Here is a 13,076-nt window from a genome sequence, read left to right on the forward strand (position 1 = left end):
CTGACACCAGGAGTATCATCTTCTAAAACTTCATCAGAAATACAAATTCTCAGTTATACCCCCAAACCTCAGCCAGTCCCGCCAACCCCACTAGAGAGTTCAGAAACTCAAGTATTGTGCCACTGAGCAGCATGTTTAGACTTTAAAGTCTGAGAATCCCCGCTCTGGATGGTTCAGATAGTAGCTGAAATTTTTTTAAGAGACAAGAATCATTAATGTGATTCACAAAGTTATCAAGAGGCAAAACAATGTAGTAGCTAATATTTTTGAGCACATGACATGTTCCAGACAGTGTGGTGACTGGATGCTTATTGCATGTATTACCTTGGATGAACAATCAGAAATAAAATCCTCTTTCTGTGGATGGAGACAGGTTAGTACACTGGAATTCAGGAATGTTTACTTATTGTAAAAAGGCTGTCTAGAATGGAACTGTTCGAGAATAAAACTGATAGGGTTGACAGGTGTAAGGGATCTAGATAAGAACAGAGCTTAAATGATGCAGAGGATAGTCCAAATTCAGCTAACAGGAATGAGTTCCTAGCTTAGTAAACATGAATAGATCCACTCATCTTCTTACTTTAAAATAAAGTTTAAGATACCATGTTGCATGTTACTTTTATATACAAATATACATATAGAATAACGGTGTGTTACTTTATGGATCTGAGTCTTCACAATGGAAAACTCTTAATGATATTGGCATAGGAATATGTATTTTCATGAGCAATCACAAGTATCATTATTATTTGATTTTTATTTATTTACGTATATGAGTGCTTTGCATCCACAAATGCCTGTGTACCACATGTGCCTGTTTCCATAGGCCGAAAGAGAGTGTCCAGTCTCCTGGGACTGGAGTTACAGATGGTTATGGATATCATGTGGCTGCTGAGAATTGAATCTGAGACCTCTGGGAGAGTAGCCAATGCTCTTAGCCGCTGAACAATCTCTCTGGCCCTTATTAGTTTTATTTTAAGAACAAACGTGGAAGGGCCAGTGGAGAATGATATAAACATGCTTGGGAATGAGAAACAGTAGAAAAGTTTGATTCTGGCCTCATCCACATCATAATAATGGAGAAAAATAAACCAAGAGCTATCTGTTAATGAGATTAGTGTCACTGAAGTGTCTCATTGAACTCTCCTCAGTGTCACCCAAACAGAGACTCAAATGAAGAATTTCAGAAGATGAAGTTTTCTGAACGCTGAGAGGCTCATACTGCTTGTGCTCGTATACTTTTCAGGGATTCAGACAGCCTTATCCTAATGTGAGCAGTTCCTATGACACAACAGGAGCCACTAAATACTTTCTATCCATGCCATTGGGAAGCACCACTTAACCCTGTGTCTTTGGAAGCAAATAGAAATAACGTTATAGTCCACAGCCATGTAAGCCAGCTCTTCAAGTGTAGCATATTACCCTAGAGATTATTAGCCAACTAAAGAAACAAACACCATCTCGCAGTTTCATGAAGGAATCTGAGCTTGACTTAGCAAGATGCTCTTGACTCAGGATGCTTGTGGGGAGACGGTCCATCTCTCCCCTCTTGCTCTAGGATCAACAGCAGCCTCACCCAGTAGGGATTCATTCACATGGTTCCTGGTTGGCTTGGGTCCTCGTCCTACTGGCAGATTTACGACATGGGATCCAGAGTACCTCAGGACAAGTGTCACGAGAGACCTTAAGAAATAGGGCACCCAAAATGGAAGCCACAGTCTTTTAGAACCATATGTTAGAAGTGACATTCCATTCCTCTGCCGTATTCTGTTCTTTAAAGTCAGTAAGGGAAGACCACAGGAAAGGGGGGAGATTACATAGGATGTGAGTGCCACCAGTGCCACAATACAGCTGGGTCTTTCCCCTTCCTGAATACTTCCATATGTATAATACTGTCACTTTTTGACATGAGTTATTTGTGAAATGAAATGAAAATATTAAAAGCAATAAAATTAAAGAGAAAGCATTCTTATATCTGAAACATCAGAAAAGTCATATCACTTCTCATTGGAGCCTTCTTCATAAGATAACTGAACTGCCTGGGCAAAGGACTTATTGACCTTCTCAGCCACATATTAGATCATGTCATGAACCCAAATTGAAGATCGTTGATCTAAGAGATATGTGAGAGCTTGAAAACATTTGGCGTTGCAATGGCCGAAGGCCCTAGTGGTGATAGGAATACATGAATCTCTCCGAGTGGCCTGACAGTTCCCTCTTTGCTTTGTTCTCTCTAGTATGCTTGAGAGTTCAAACCGCCTTGATGAAGAACACAGGCTGATCGCCAGGTACGCCGCACGCCTGGCAGCAGAATCCTCCTCCGTAAGTAGAATGAAAGGACACTCCTGTTGGCCTCCAGCGTCTTTGAATTTCAAAAGCCCCAGTCCATTGTTGTCATTACACCTGGTGCTAATTACAAAGAAAACTGGTGCTTTTCTTTTTCTTTTTCGTGTCTTTGTTGCTATGATTATGACGTCTTGCTAATGAGTTCCCAGTTTTGAAAATATGATAGACTAAGGAACACAACCTCTACTGTAACACGAATCTTAAAAGGTCTTATTAATAAAAACAAACCCAGGGCCAGGTATTGGGGTGAATGCTGGAAGATCAGAGAGACAGAACACAAGCCACAGCTAACCTCACCTCACCAACTTCTCAGCCAATCCTGTTTCCTTGAACTGGAAGCCTCTGAGTCCTCACCCAAATGGATGTCAGCTGAACTGCTGCTAAAAGCCTAAAAGCTTTAAAAGTTTCTAGTTCCTGGTCCTCACACCTTATATACTTTTCTGCTTCCTGCCATCACTTCCTGGGGTTAAAGGCATGTATCTTTCCCAAGCAAGACATGAGATCTCAAGTGCTGGAATTAAAGGTGTGTGTCACCATGCCTGGTTGTTTACGGTGTGGCCTTGAAGCCACAGAGATCTAAATGGATCTCTGCCTCGGGAATGCTAGGATTAAAGGCGTATGCTACCACTGCCTAACCTCTATGTTTAATATACTGGCTGTTCTGTTCTCTGACCCCAAGATAAGTTTATTGGGGTGCACAATATATCAACCACACTCTACAGTAGTGTGATATGCCCAACTGGGAGCCCCACACGCCTCCCCTTTACCCAATCTCGCTCCTGTATCTGAGAACCTGAGGAAGAAGTGTTTATTTTCCATTGTGTAGGTATATTGGAGATCTGGAGAACAGTTTGCTCTTAGAATGAATGGCAATTTAATTTCCTATTCTTCCTCTCACTCCTTGCCCCATGGGGTAGTTTCTCCTTCCTTGTCTGCATATCCCGTGACGCCCATCTCACATGTGAATTCCCATTCCTAATATGAAATCGTGTCAACCCCATGTTTTACAGCAGCCAACTCAGCAGAGGAATGCCCCCGACATCTCCTTCACCATCGACGCAAATAAACAACAAAGGCAGCTGATCGCGGAGCTAGAAAACAAGAACAGGTAGGGCTTGGGGACATGGGCCTTGAGTTTTTCAAATTTCCTTACAGGCCAGTTTAAGGGAGGATAGCGCAAGGCTGTAAAGATGGCTATTGGAGCTTCATTATAAAAGTGTGGGTAGGGGACTGTGTGTGTGTGTGTGTGTGTGTGCATGTTGTGTGACTGTGTGTGTCTGTTGTGTGTGTTTGTATGTATATGTGTATGTGTGTGCCTGTGTGCATGCATGCCTATGTGTGGATGTGTGTCTATGTGCATGTTTGTGTGTGCCTGTGTGGATGTGCCTGTGTGTGGGTGGGTGTGTTTGTGTGCATGTGTGTGTGTGTGTGTGTGTGTGTGTGTGTGTGTGTGTGTGTGTGTGCCTATGTGGGTGCACCTGTGTGTAAGTGTGTATATGCGTGTTTATCTGTATGTTTGTGTGTGTAGATGTGTACAAGCATGTGGGGAGGGTGCCTGTGTGAAGGGGTGTGTATGTTTGTGTGTATGTGTTTGTGCATGTATGTCTATGGGTGTGTGTTTCAGAACTATCAACATGATGAATGTTAGACAACCCTGGATACTCTGATTTCCCTTTTTTCTAGTTTTCTTTTCCTTTTTTTTTTGTTTTTTGTTTTTTTGTTTTTGCTTTTCAAGACAGGGTTTCTCTGTGTAGCTTTGCGCCTTTCCTGGAACTCACTTTGTAGACCAGGCTGGCCTCGAACTCACAGAGATCCACCTGGCTCTGCCTCCTGAGTGCTGGGATTAAAGGCGTGTGCCACCACCGCCTGGCTTTTCTAGTTTTCTTAGCTGTAGTTCAGGAGGATCTTCCTGGGTACAAGGTGGAATGTGTCTCTGTTGCTCAAGGATGAGTAGGAATCTCACCAAGAAGTCCTCCTATAAGGCTAAAGAAACACTAGGGGCAGCGTCACCATCATCCCATTGTTTAATCCAAATATCTCTACATCAGTAGGTCTCATCTCTGCTCAATACAGATTAAACCCACTTACTCTGTCTCTGCAGCATCTCCCCCAAAGCTCCCATAGCATCTCCACCAGCAGCTACCGACCAACCTGTCATTTTTGAAACAAATCATGTGGTATTTTTCCCAAGATGAAACCCTCTTGATTTTCCATGACATTTTGATTAAAACCCTCTCCTGTCATTATGGCTGCAAGGTGCTAGCTCCCCGGAGTCCTGCATACCTTTTCAATGTCAGTGCCCATGACCATCACGCTCCAGCCTCTGATGGCTTCTTTTACTTCCTAATAGCCCTCCCTTCAGCCTAGAGAGCTTTTCTATGGGGCTCTACAGGCTAGCCCCTCATTGTTAGGGGGCATCACCCCCTAAGACTACTTCCTGTGTATGTGTGTGTGTGTGTGTGTGTGTGTGTGTGCGTGCCCCCAATGTCCAAAATAATGCCACTTACGCCTCTACTTCTTGTTTTAACCCCATCATCCACGAATGAAATGGAAGTTCTCTAGGAACAGAGGTCATGCCAAAAACCTGCATGGCCCAGAAGGGCACCTGAAATTGTAGGTGCTGAATAAATGTTTTTGAATGAGAAAATAATAAGTAGCCAAGGCAAAGCTCAAACCCAGTTCTAAGTAAGTTCGTCATGGGGAACAACTTGTCCATTCTATATCCTATCTATATTCTAGGAATGATGCACGCCCGAGGGTAGGGGCAGGGTGAAGCTCTCCTCTGCTCTCCTCCCCTCTCCTCCCCTCCCCTCCCCTTCCCTCCTCTCCCCTCCGCTCCCCCTCTCCCCCTCCCGTCCCCTCTCAATTTAAAATTTTGAAACATGGAAAGGCATCCTACCCCCCAACTTGCTCAGAAAGATTGTTCTCCTTTCTCAATATTTTGTGCTGTCTTACTGGCCCTTTTGTTAAGTAGAAACCTGATGCTTCCCTGTCCCCCAAGAGTATATAACTAATAATCCTACCTAATGGCTTCAAATCTCCTTACATATAATTGACCCTGCACAGTTCCATGTCACTGGTGGCCGACCTAATGCTCACCCAAGTGCAGGGCATTCAAGCATCAATAATGTCCCATTGTGTCACATGATCAATTACAATGAATCCTTTTAAAAGCCTTTCCTTGTAAGGCTGCCTTCTTTGAGATTTATTGCTAGAACTGAAGATATAAAGTAAGAAGATTTTTTTAAATATGACTTTGGGATTTCTCTGATAATTTCAGCAAGAGAAAAATTTTTTCTCAGTAAAAGAATAAGGATATGTATTTTTGCCAAGGGAGCATCATTTATACTTTCTTCTCTCTCAAGCATCTCTCATTTGGTATTCATGGGTATTCTGTGGTGTCAGAGTGTGATCATAAATAATAAGAGATACCAAACATTGCACTCACCAGTGTTGGATATGTTACCACAGCACAGCATTACTTACTGGACAGGTCCTAGAAATAACAATCAGCAGCTCACTGAGCAGCCTGCATGGTTTGGGTGTGGTAAAGATAGGGTGAGCCTTCCCCTCACCTATCCAAACTCCATGGGTACAGGGCATCCCCTGGCTGAGGAAGGTCAGCTCTGTTCTTAAGCACAAGACAACCCACTTCTCCCTGTCCTGCTGGCCTGGTGTGTTCACATGTCGGTGTCACAGGACAACCCCACTTCTCTCTCTGTCCTGCTGGCCTGGTGTGTTCACATGTTGGTGTCCAGGGAAACACTGACACCAGTTCTTCCTTCTTTCTCTCTCCCAAGAGAAATCTTACAAGAGATCCAGAGACTCCGGCTAGAACATGAGCAAGCTTCTCAGCCCACACCGGAGAAGGCTCAGCAGAACCCAACCTTGCTGGCGGAACTCCGGCTCCTCAGGTAAGAGAAGGACCCACATTTCCCCAGGGAACATAATGTTAGAGACTGGTTTCCTTTTTTAAATGGGTCTTGTGGGGAGGTCTGTATGCATGCATATATGTACACATGTGTACGGGTGCATATTTGGGCATTTGAGGTTAGGTGTCGGGAGTCTTTTTCCATCACGCCCTGCCTTATATATGGAAGAAGTGTTCGTCACTCAACCAAAGCTCACTGATGGGGCTAGTGTGCCCAGCCGGTTTTCTCCCAGGGTCCCCTGCCTCTGCCTGAATAGTACTGAGATTACCATGGGGCACCATGCCCACCCGACACTTATGTAAGGGCTGAGAGTATGGCATCTGGCTCTCCTGCGTGTGTGACAAGAGCTTTATGTGCCAAGCCATGGCCCTAGCCCCAGGGTTTAGCACCGTCTGGCAGCAGCTGGCCAGCACACAGTCCTGCACCAACCTAGCTGCTGATCTTTCTTTTTCAATAAAACACACAGGATCACTGAGATCTGGAGAATTTTGAGAGATTATACTTTTTTTTCCTAGACAGAGAGAAAAGGACAAAGTGTTCCTTAGATCAAAAGCAAAATATCTTCACTGGAATAAAAAAGTTTCACTTGGCTGTTTTCAGTCACTTGCACCATCAAAATGTGTGTACGTTAAAACCAAACACCTAAGCAGCTAAATAAACATCGCAGGCTTCTAAACTGAAAGATTTAAAATGTAGCCCACAGACAGAATCTGATTTTCTCTAAATCATGTCTTCAAAAGAGCCATGCTTTGTGGTGCACATCTGGAATCTGAGCCAATATAGACCCTGATTCGGGAGGACCAGGAATTCAAGACTAGCTAGCCTAGTAATATAATAGGACCTTGTCTCAATTGTTTTTCAGAATAACATAATTAGCTCACTGGTAGAACTCTTATATAGCACATATGAGGGCTGGAGTCTGGTCCCCAGCACCTATTTTAAAATCGATGCTATGCCTCTGTGTCCATTCATGGATGAGAAAGCCTAGCCTTGTCTACTCTGTGTCCATCCATGGATGGGAAAGCCTAGCCTTGTCTACTCTGTGTTCACCCATGGATGGGAAAGCCTAGCCTTGTCTATTCTGTGTTCTTCCATGGATGGGAAAGCCTAACCTTATCTACTCTCTGTCCATCCATGGATGGGAAAGCCTAGCCTTGTCTACTCTGTGTGTCCATCCATGGAATGGAAATCCTAGCCTTGTCTACTCTATGTTCTTCCATAGTTGGGAAAGCCTAGCCTTGTCTACTCTATGTTCTTCCATAGTTGGGAAAGCCTAGCCTTGTCTACTCTGTGTTCATCCATGGATGGGAAAGCCTAACCTTGTCTAATCTGTCACCTTAGGATATTTGAGTTGGAAGGGACTGTGGAAGGTCATGACTACTCTCTTGGGTGTCACTGCCTTCTCAGGCAGAGAGCTGAAGTAGTCTGCCTTGGATGAGGGCTGCAATTGTTCCCACTACTTCTATGCTGAAAAATGTAGGTATTATTATAGGTTCCTCTCCTGAAACTGACTTGGCACCATGGCTTGAATAAGTCTATGACAAGTATTCAGGTATTTATGGAATAAATAACAGAGAAGTAAATTCCCTCAAAGAAGACCATATTTATCTTTCACAAAAAAGCTTTAACTATGGAAAACTACATATTCTTATCCTTTGGTTTATATGCTGAGTCTACTGCATGTGTACCTCTAGTGATCGATAGTTTCTATGGTGAGTACAGGTGTCTCTTCATAGAAACTCATCAAAATGAAGTTTTAGAAAAGTCTCTTTTCTAAAGTCAGTCGGTTCCTCCTGCCCTTGTTATAAAGTCCCTGTTGCACGCCACCATGGGTGCTTCTCAGGGTTCCATCCTAGCTCGGCTCCTCAGACACATGAACACCAGAGGAGCCCTGCAGCCCGCCTGGCCTGAGCAGCAGGTCCTGCCTCTCCCATGCCTATGACTAAAGCAGACCTACCAAGGCTTCACTTGAAAAGAGACTGGCAAAACCTACGGATGCTGCTTCATGTAGAGTGATTGCCTTATACTTCTGAATAACTAAATAATTTAATCAATAATTAGTTACTTCATTAACAATTTAATTATTAACAGCAAAATGACTTAATTAATGAAATTTCTTCCAGATACCTCTATGGTTTCTATTTGGACTGTGTTCTATTCTGACCACTATAAGTTCTTACATACTCTACTACACAGTTTCCTAGAGGAGATGAAAATAAATTGATAAGAAAGATGATGGTGTTTCCTTTTTTTAATTTAAGAAGTTTTTTGGGTTTTTTTTGGTTTTGGGTTTTTTTGTTTGTTTGGTTTTTTGTTTTTGTTTTTGTTTTTGTTTTGTTTTGTTTTTTGGGTTTTTTTTGTTGTTGTTTTTCAAGACAGCTTTAGAGCCTGTCCTGGAACTCTCTCTGTAGACCAGGCTGGCCTCAAACTCATAGAGATCCCCCTGACTCTGCCTCCCGAGTGCTGGGATTAAACGTGTGCACCACCACTGCCCAGCCTTTAGAAGTTTTTTTATTCATTTTACATACCAACCACAAATCCCCATCTTATCTCTCCTCCTGTCCCTCCAGCCTACCCCCCTCCTCCAAAAGGATAAGGCCTCCCATGGGGAGTCAGCAAAGCCTGAGGCAGTACCAAGCCCCTCCCCCCTGTATCAAGGGTGAGTAGGTTGTTAGACCATAGGTAATGGGATCCAGAAAGCCAGTTCATGCACCAGGGATAGATCCTGATCCCACTGCAGTGGGGGGTTGGGTGACCTCAAACAGACCAAGCTACACAACTGTCTCCTGTATGCAGAGGGCCTAGTCCAGTCCCGTGCAGTTTCTACAGCTGTTGGTCCAAAGTTTGTGAGTTCCTATGAGCTTGGTTCAGTTGTCTCTGTAGATTTCCCCACCATGATCTTGACCACTGCCCCTTACTCATATAATCACTATTCCCTCTCTTCAACTTGACTCCCAGAGCCAGGCCTAATGCTTGGATCTCTGCATCTGCTTCCAGATGATGGTGTTTCTTATCATCTTCATCAAATACATTGCAAAAGCAAATGACTGCTTGACAGTCACGGAGAAATGGAATTGTCATTGGTCTGCCAGGATCTGGGTCGCACCTGTGTCTGCCTGAAATGCCACTTATATCTCTTCTACTGCTCACCCTGTTCTCTACAGGAGAGATTTGGGAGAGGAATTTTCATAGGCAATTTTGATGGTTCTCCTGTATGGCTTTTGTTTCTCAAAGTGTTCTTTCTGTTCCACGTGGAGGAGAGACTAGAAAGAAGGTTAGATGAGGCCGGGTCATTGATGTTTTTCCAGTTGATATTTCCCTATCCCCCATGAAGCCATCACGGAACAGGCATAGTTCTAACCAACCTCCTGTACCCTGAAGGTGGGCACACCATGACCTCAGCTGAGCACAAAGCCTTACTTCTTAAAAAATCTAGAATCACCAGTAACTTCTTTGCCATTGGCACTTCCTGTCAGCTGGTGCCCAGCTGGCCATGGTCTTCCTCTATATTCTGTTTATTTCTTTATCCTGAAGGAAGCATTATCCTCTCTAGAAGGCTATTTCTCTAGATATCTGTGCACCCGCCACATTTGTCAGTGGCCCCTTCTTGCTCTATTCTAAGCATTGCCAGAATTTGGAGATTTCACAACTACACAGACACCTAGATTTAAATAGGTAGATAGATAGGTAGGTAGGTAGGTAGGTAGGTAGATAGATAGATAGATAGATAGATAGATAGATAGATAGATAGATAGGTCGATAGATAGATAAGTACCTGGGAATTCTGTGCTTTAGTCTCTTGTTATTTCAGACTTTCAAGAGGGCTCTAAGACAGTGGCCTCTTACAAAGTTGCTTTGGTCGTAGTCCACAGGGATGAACAGCATCCATGGGAGTCTTTACTGTGTCTTTCGTACTCCATCCTTCCAGAATCTTCCCTTGAGAAAACAAGAAATCAGGAACTTGCTTGAATGAATACTCAATTTTATTTTTAGTCTTAAAATCACTGTGACTTTTCTAAATGCTTATGTTTCCCTTTTTACTTAAGCCACGGGGAAACTGAAAGCCACATTAACAGACCAGATGGGGTTCTAAACAGGCACTTCTGTGTGCTAACCACCTGGCACTTATTGGGTGCTAAGCTGCATATCTGCTGCACCACTGAACGCAATAACAAACCTGGGAGGAAGGCTCTATTGTACTCTATTGTACCCCTTTATAAATGTGGAAACGGAGATTCCGTAAAGTTAAACAAATGTGGCAGACATCATGACCCTAGAGCACTGAGTATCCATATGCTTCCTAAGAAAAACGCATTATTTTATAACCACAGTCCAATCCTCAAATTCAGAAAGTTACTGTGGATGTATGTTATATCTTCTATGTAATTCATATTAAAATGTTGTTGTCCTGAAACCTATCTTAAGAGAAAGTAGATTCTAACACATAGATACTACGTTAAAAATAATCTTATAGAATTTCAGAATAAAAGGCATTTGTTTACAAATTCATACACTTAACAGAAGGAAATCCAAAACATTATTTAGCCTTCATGCTGTCTGATGACCTTGAATGTGGAGGCTGCAACATACATTGATAACTGGGCTTCATCGGTAACTGTTGCTCTGAACACTTGGAGAGCAGACTGAACAAAGGCATTATTAAGTGACTTTGGTGCTGTGTTTTTAAGACTGCTGCTATGTTATGAATGTGCAATAAGATTGACTTATGTTGGCTAATGCTAAGTTAATAGTAGTTCGCTTTTTCTGAGGTTTTAAATGCCTCTCTTAGTATTTTTTACCTACAACAGTAGAATTTTTCACTGATCTTCTCAGTGGGCTCCTGTGACCAAAAATCATAAAGAAATCATGAGGTGAAAACTAAGTGTAAATCAGGAATATTACCAACTCTTGTCTCAAGTCCTACTGTAAATATACAGAGAACACTGTGTGCAGATAAGTCTAAAGAAAACCAGTCGAGATTTTTGTCACTGAAGGAGACTTTGGGATGAGACGAAGCACACAAAATCAGAAAGCTTCTGCCCAAGGAGGCAGCAGGCAAAAGAATCTATATAACATGGGCTGTTTCCTTGTCTCTGGATTCAGAAAGAAAGTTAAAGGGAAAATGGTTTAAGGAAATAGGCACCAGTGTCAAAAGAACACAGGGGCTGGAGAGATGGCTCAGCAGTTAAGATCTATGGTTGCTCATCCAGAGGACTCACGTTCAATTCCCAGCACCCACATCATGGCTCACAACCATCTGTAACTCTAGTTCCAGGGGATCTGAAGGCCTCTTCTGGCTTCTGGGGCATGAGGCATACACATGGTGCATAGACATGCATGCAGGCAAGATACTCATACACTTAAAATAAAAATTTAAAAAGGAAAAGAATCCATGCATACATGTTATTATATATGTGCAGCAAAGGTTAAGATACTTGTAAGTTTTATGTTTATAAGTCCTTGTAAAGAATTTCTATATAAAAGCATATTTAAAATGTTTCATTTATGTTCCTAACCTGTCCCCCTCTGAATAAATATCTTTCAGCTGAATAAGTCACAGCCTAACTCACTGTGATATTTATTATGCTGTCAGTTTTTCATTTCACAGGCCCTGCTGTAAGTCTACTTAGTGTGGTGTCTGTGTAATTGAGACATGTGCATGCATACATTAATGCATGTTGCTAAGGAATCCAGTCATTTTTAAAAATATAAGCTTTGATATTTCAATCCATGCAAAAGATCCCTTTGGGGACAAGGAAAATACATATTAATTTGCTCACTAATTATCACGAAATAATGAACCTGGTGTCAGTTTGGAAAATATGCATATGTGTCACCAATCTGAAGCAATATTTTGTTGCTTCATTTATTTTTCATGATTTTGTATTTGTTAATTTTATTTAGTTTTATTTTATTTTGCACACATGGGTGTTTGCCTGCATGCGAATATATATACTACATGCTTATAGTGTCCTCAGAGGTCAAAAGAAGGTATTTGATCCCCTAGAACTGGAGTTACATGTAGTTTTGAGCCACCATGTGGGTGCTAGGAATTGAACCCAAGTCCTCTGGAAGAGCAACAAATGCTTTTAAGCACTGACCCAGCTCTCTGGTCCCATGTTTGATTTTATTTTTGTAGTCCTGAAAACTGAGCATAAAACCTTGAGTCTGACATTTGATAGAGCTCAGGGAACCCTGCAGAAGAGAAAGAAAAAGGATTGTAGGAATCAGAGGGGTCAAGACATCTCAAGAAATCCCACAGAATCAGCTAACCTGGGCTCATAGGGACTCACAGAGACTGAACTGACAGCCAGGGAGCCTGCACAGGACTGACCTAGGCCCTCTGCACATATGTTAGAGTTGTGTAGCTTGGTCTTCTTGTGGGACTCCTAACCGTTTGAGCAGGAGCTGTCTCTGACTCTTTTGCCAGCTTTTGGGACCCTATTCCTCGTACTTGGTTGCCTCATCTAGGCTTACTACAAGGGGAGGGTGCCTAGTCTTACTGTAACTTGTTGATATCCATGGGAGGCCCGTCTTCTTCTGGAAAGGGTCTTTTCTGGGGGGGGGGAGGTTAGAGGAGAGTGGGGGGAATTAGGAGGAGAGGGGGGAGGGAAACTGTGGTCAGGATGCAACATAATAGGAAGAAGAAGAAAAAGAAAAAAAACCTTGAGTTTCCTAGACTTACCACTAAACCACACCCTCATTCTTCTTTTTACTTCTCATCTTGAGAGAGGGTCTTGCTCCCTTCTCTGGGCTAGCCTTGGACCCACTCTGTGTGTAGCCCAAGAAAGCCTCAAG

The 13,076-nt window shown here is 42.8% G+C and overlaps 1 protein-coding gene across 1 annotated transcript in view; it reads left to right on the forward strand.

The window, feature by feature from the left end:
* The window catches only part of Dtna (dystrobrevin alpha), a 171,084-nt gene that overhangs the window by 128,893 nt on the left and 29,115 nt on the right, over positions 1-13,076 (forward strand). Inside the window, 3 exon segments of the mRNA XM_052741642.1 lie at positions 2,238-2,322; positions 3,357-3,454; positions 6,147-6,260. Coding sequence (XP_052597602.1) covers positions 2,238-2,322; positions 3,357-3,454; positions 6,147-6,260 — 297 coding nt within the window.

The sequence above is a fragment of the Peromyscus californicus genome, unplaced genomic scaffold, assembly GCF_007827085.1.
Source record: "Peromyscus californicus insignis strain IS unplaced genomic scaffold, ASM782708v3 Scaffold_17__1_contigs__length_78620276, whole genome shotgun sequence".
NCBI lineage: Eukaryota > Metazoa > Chordata > Mammalia > Rodentia > Cricetidae > Peromyscus > Peromyscus californicus.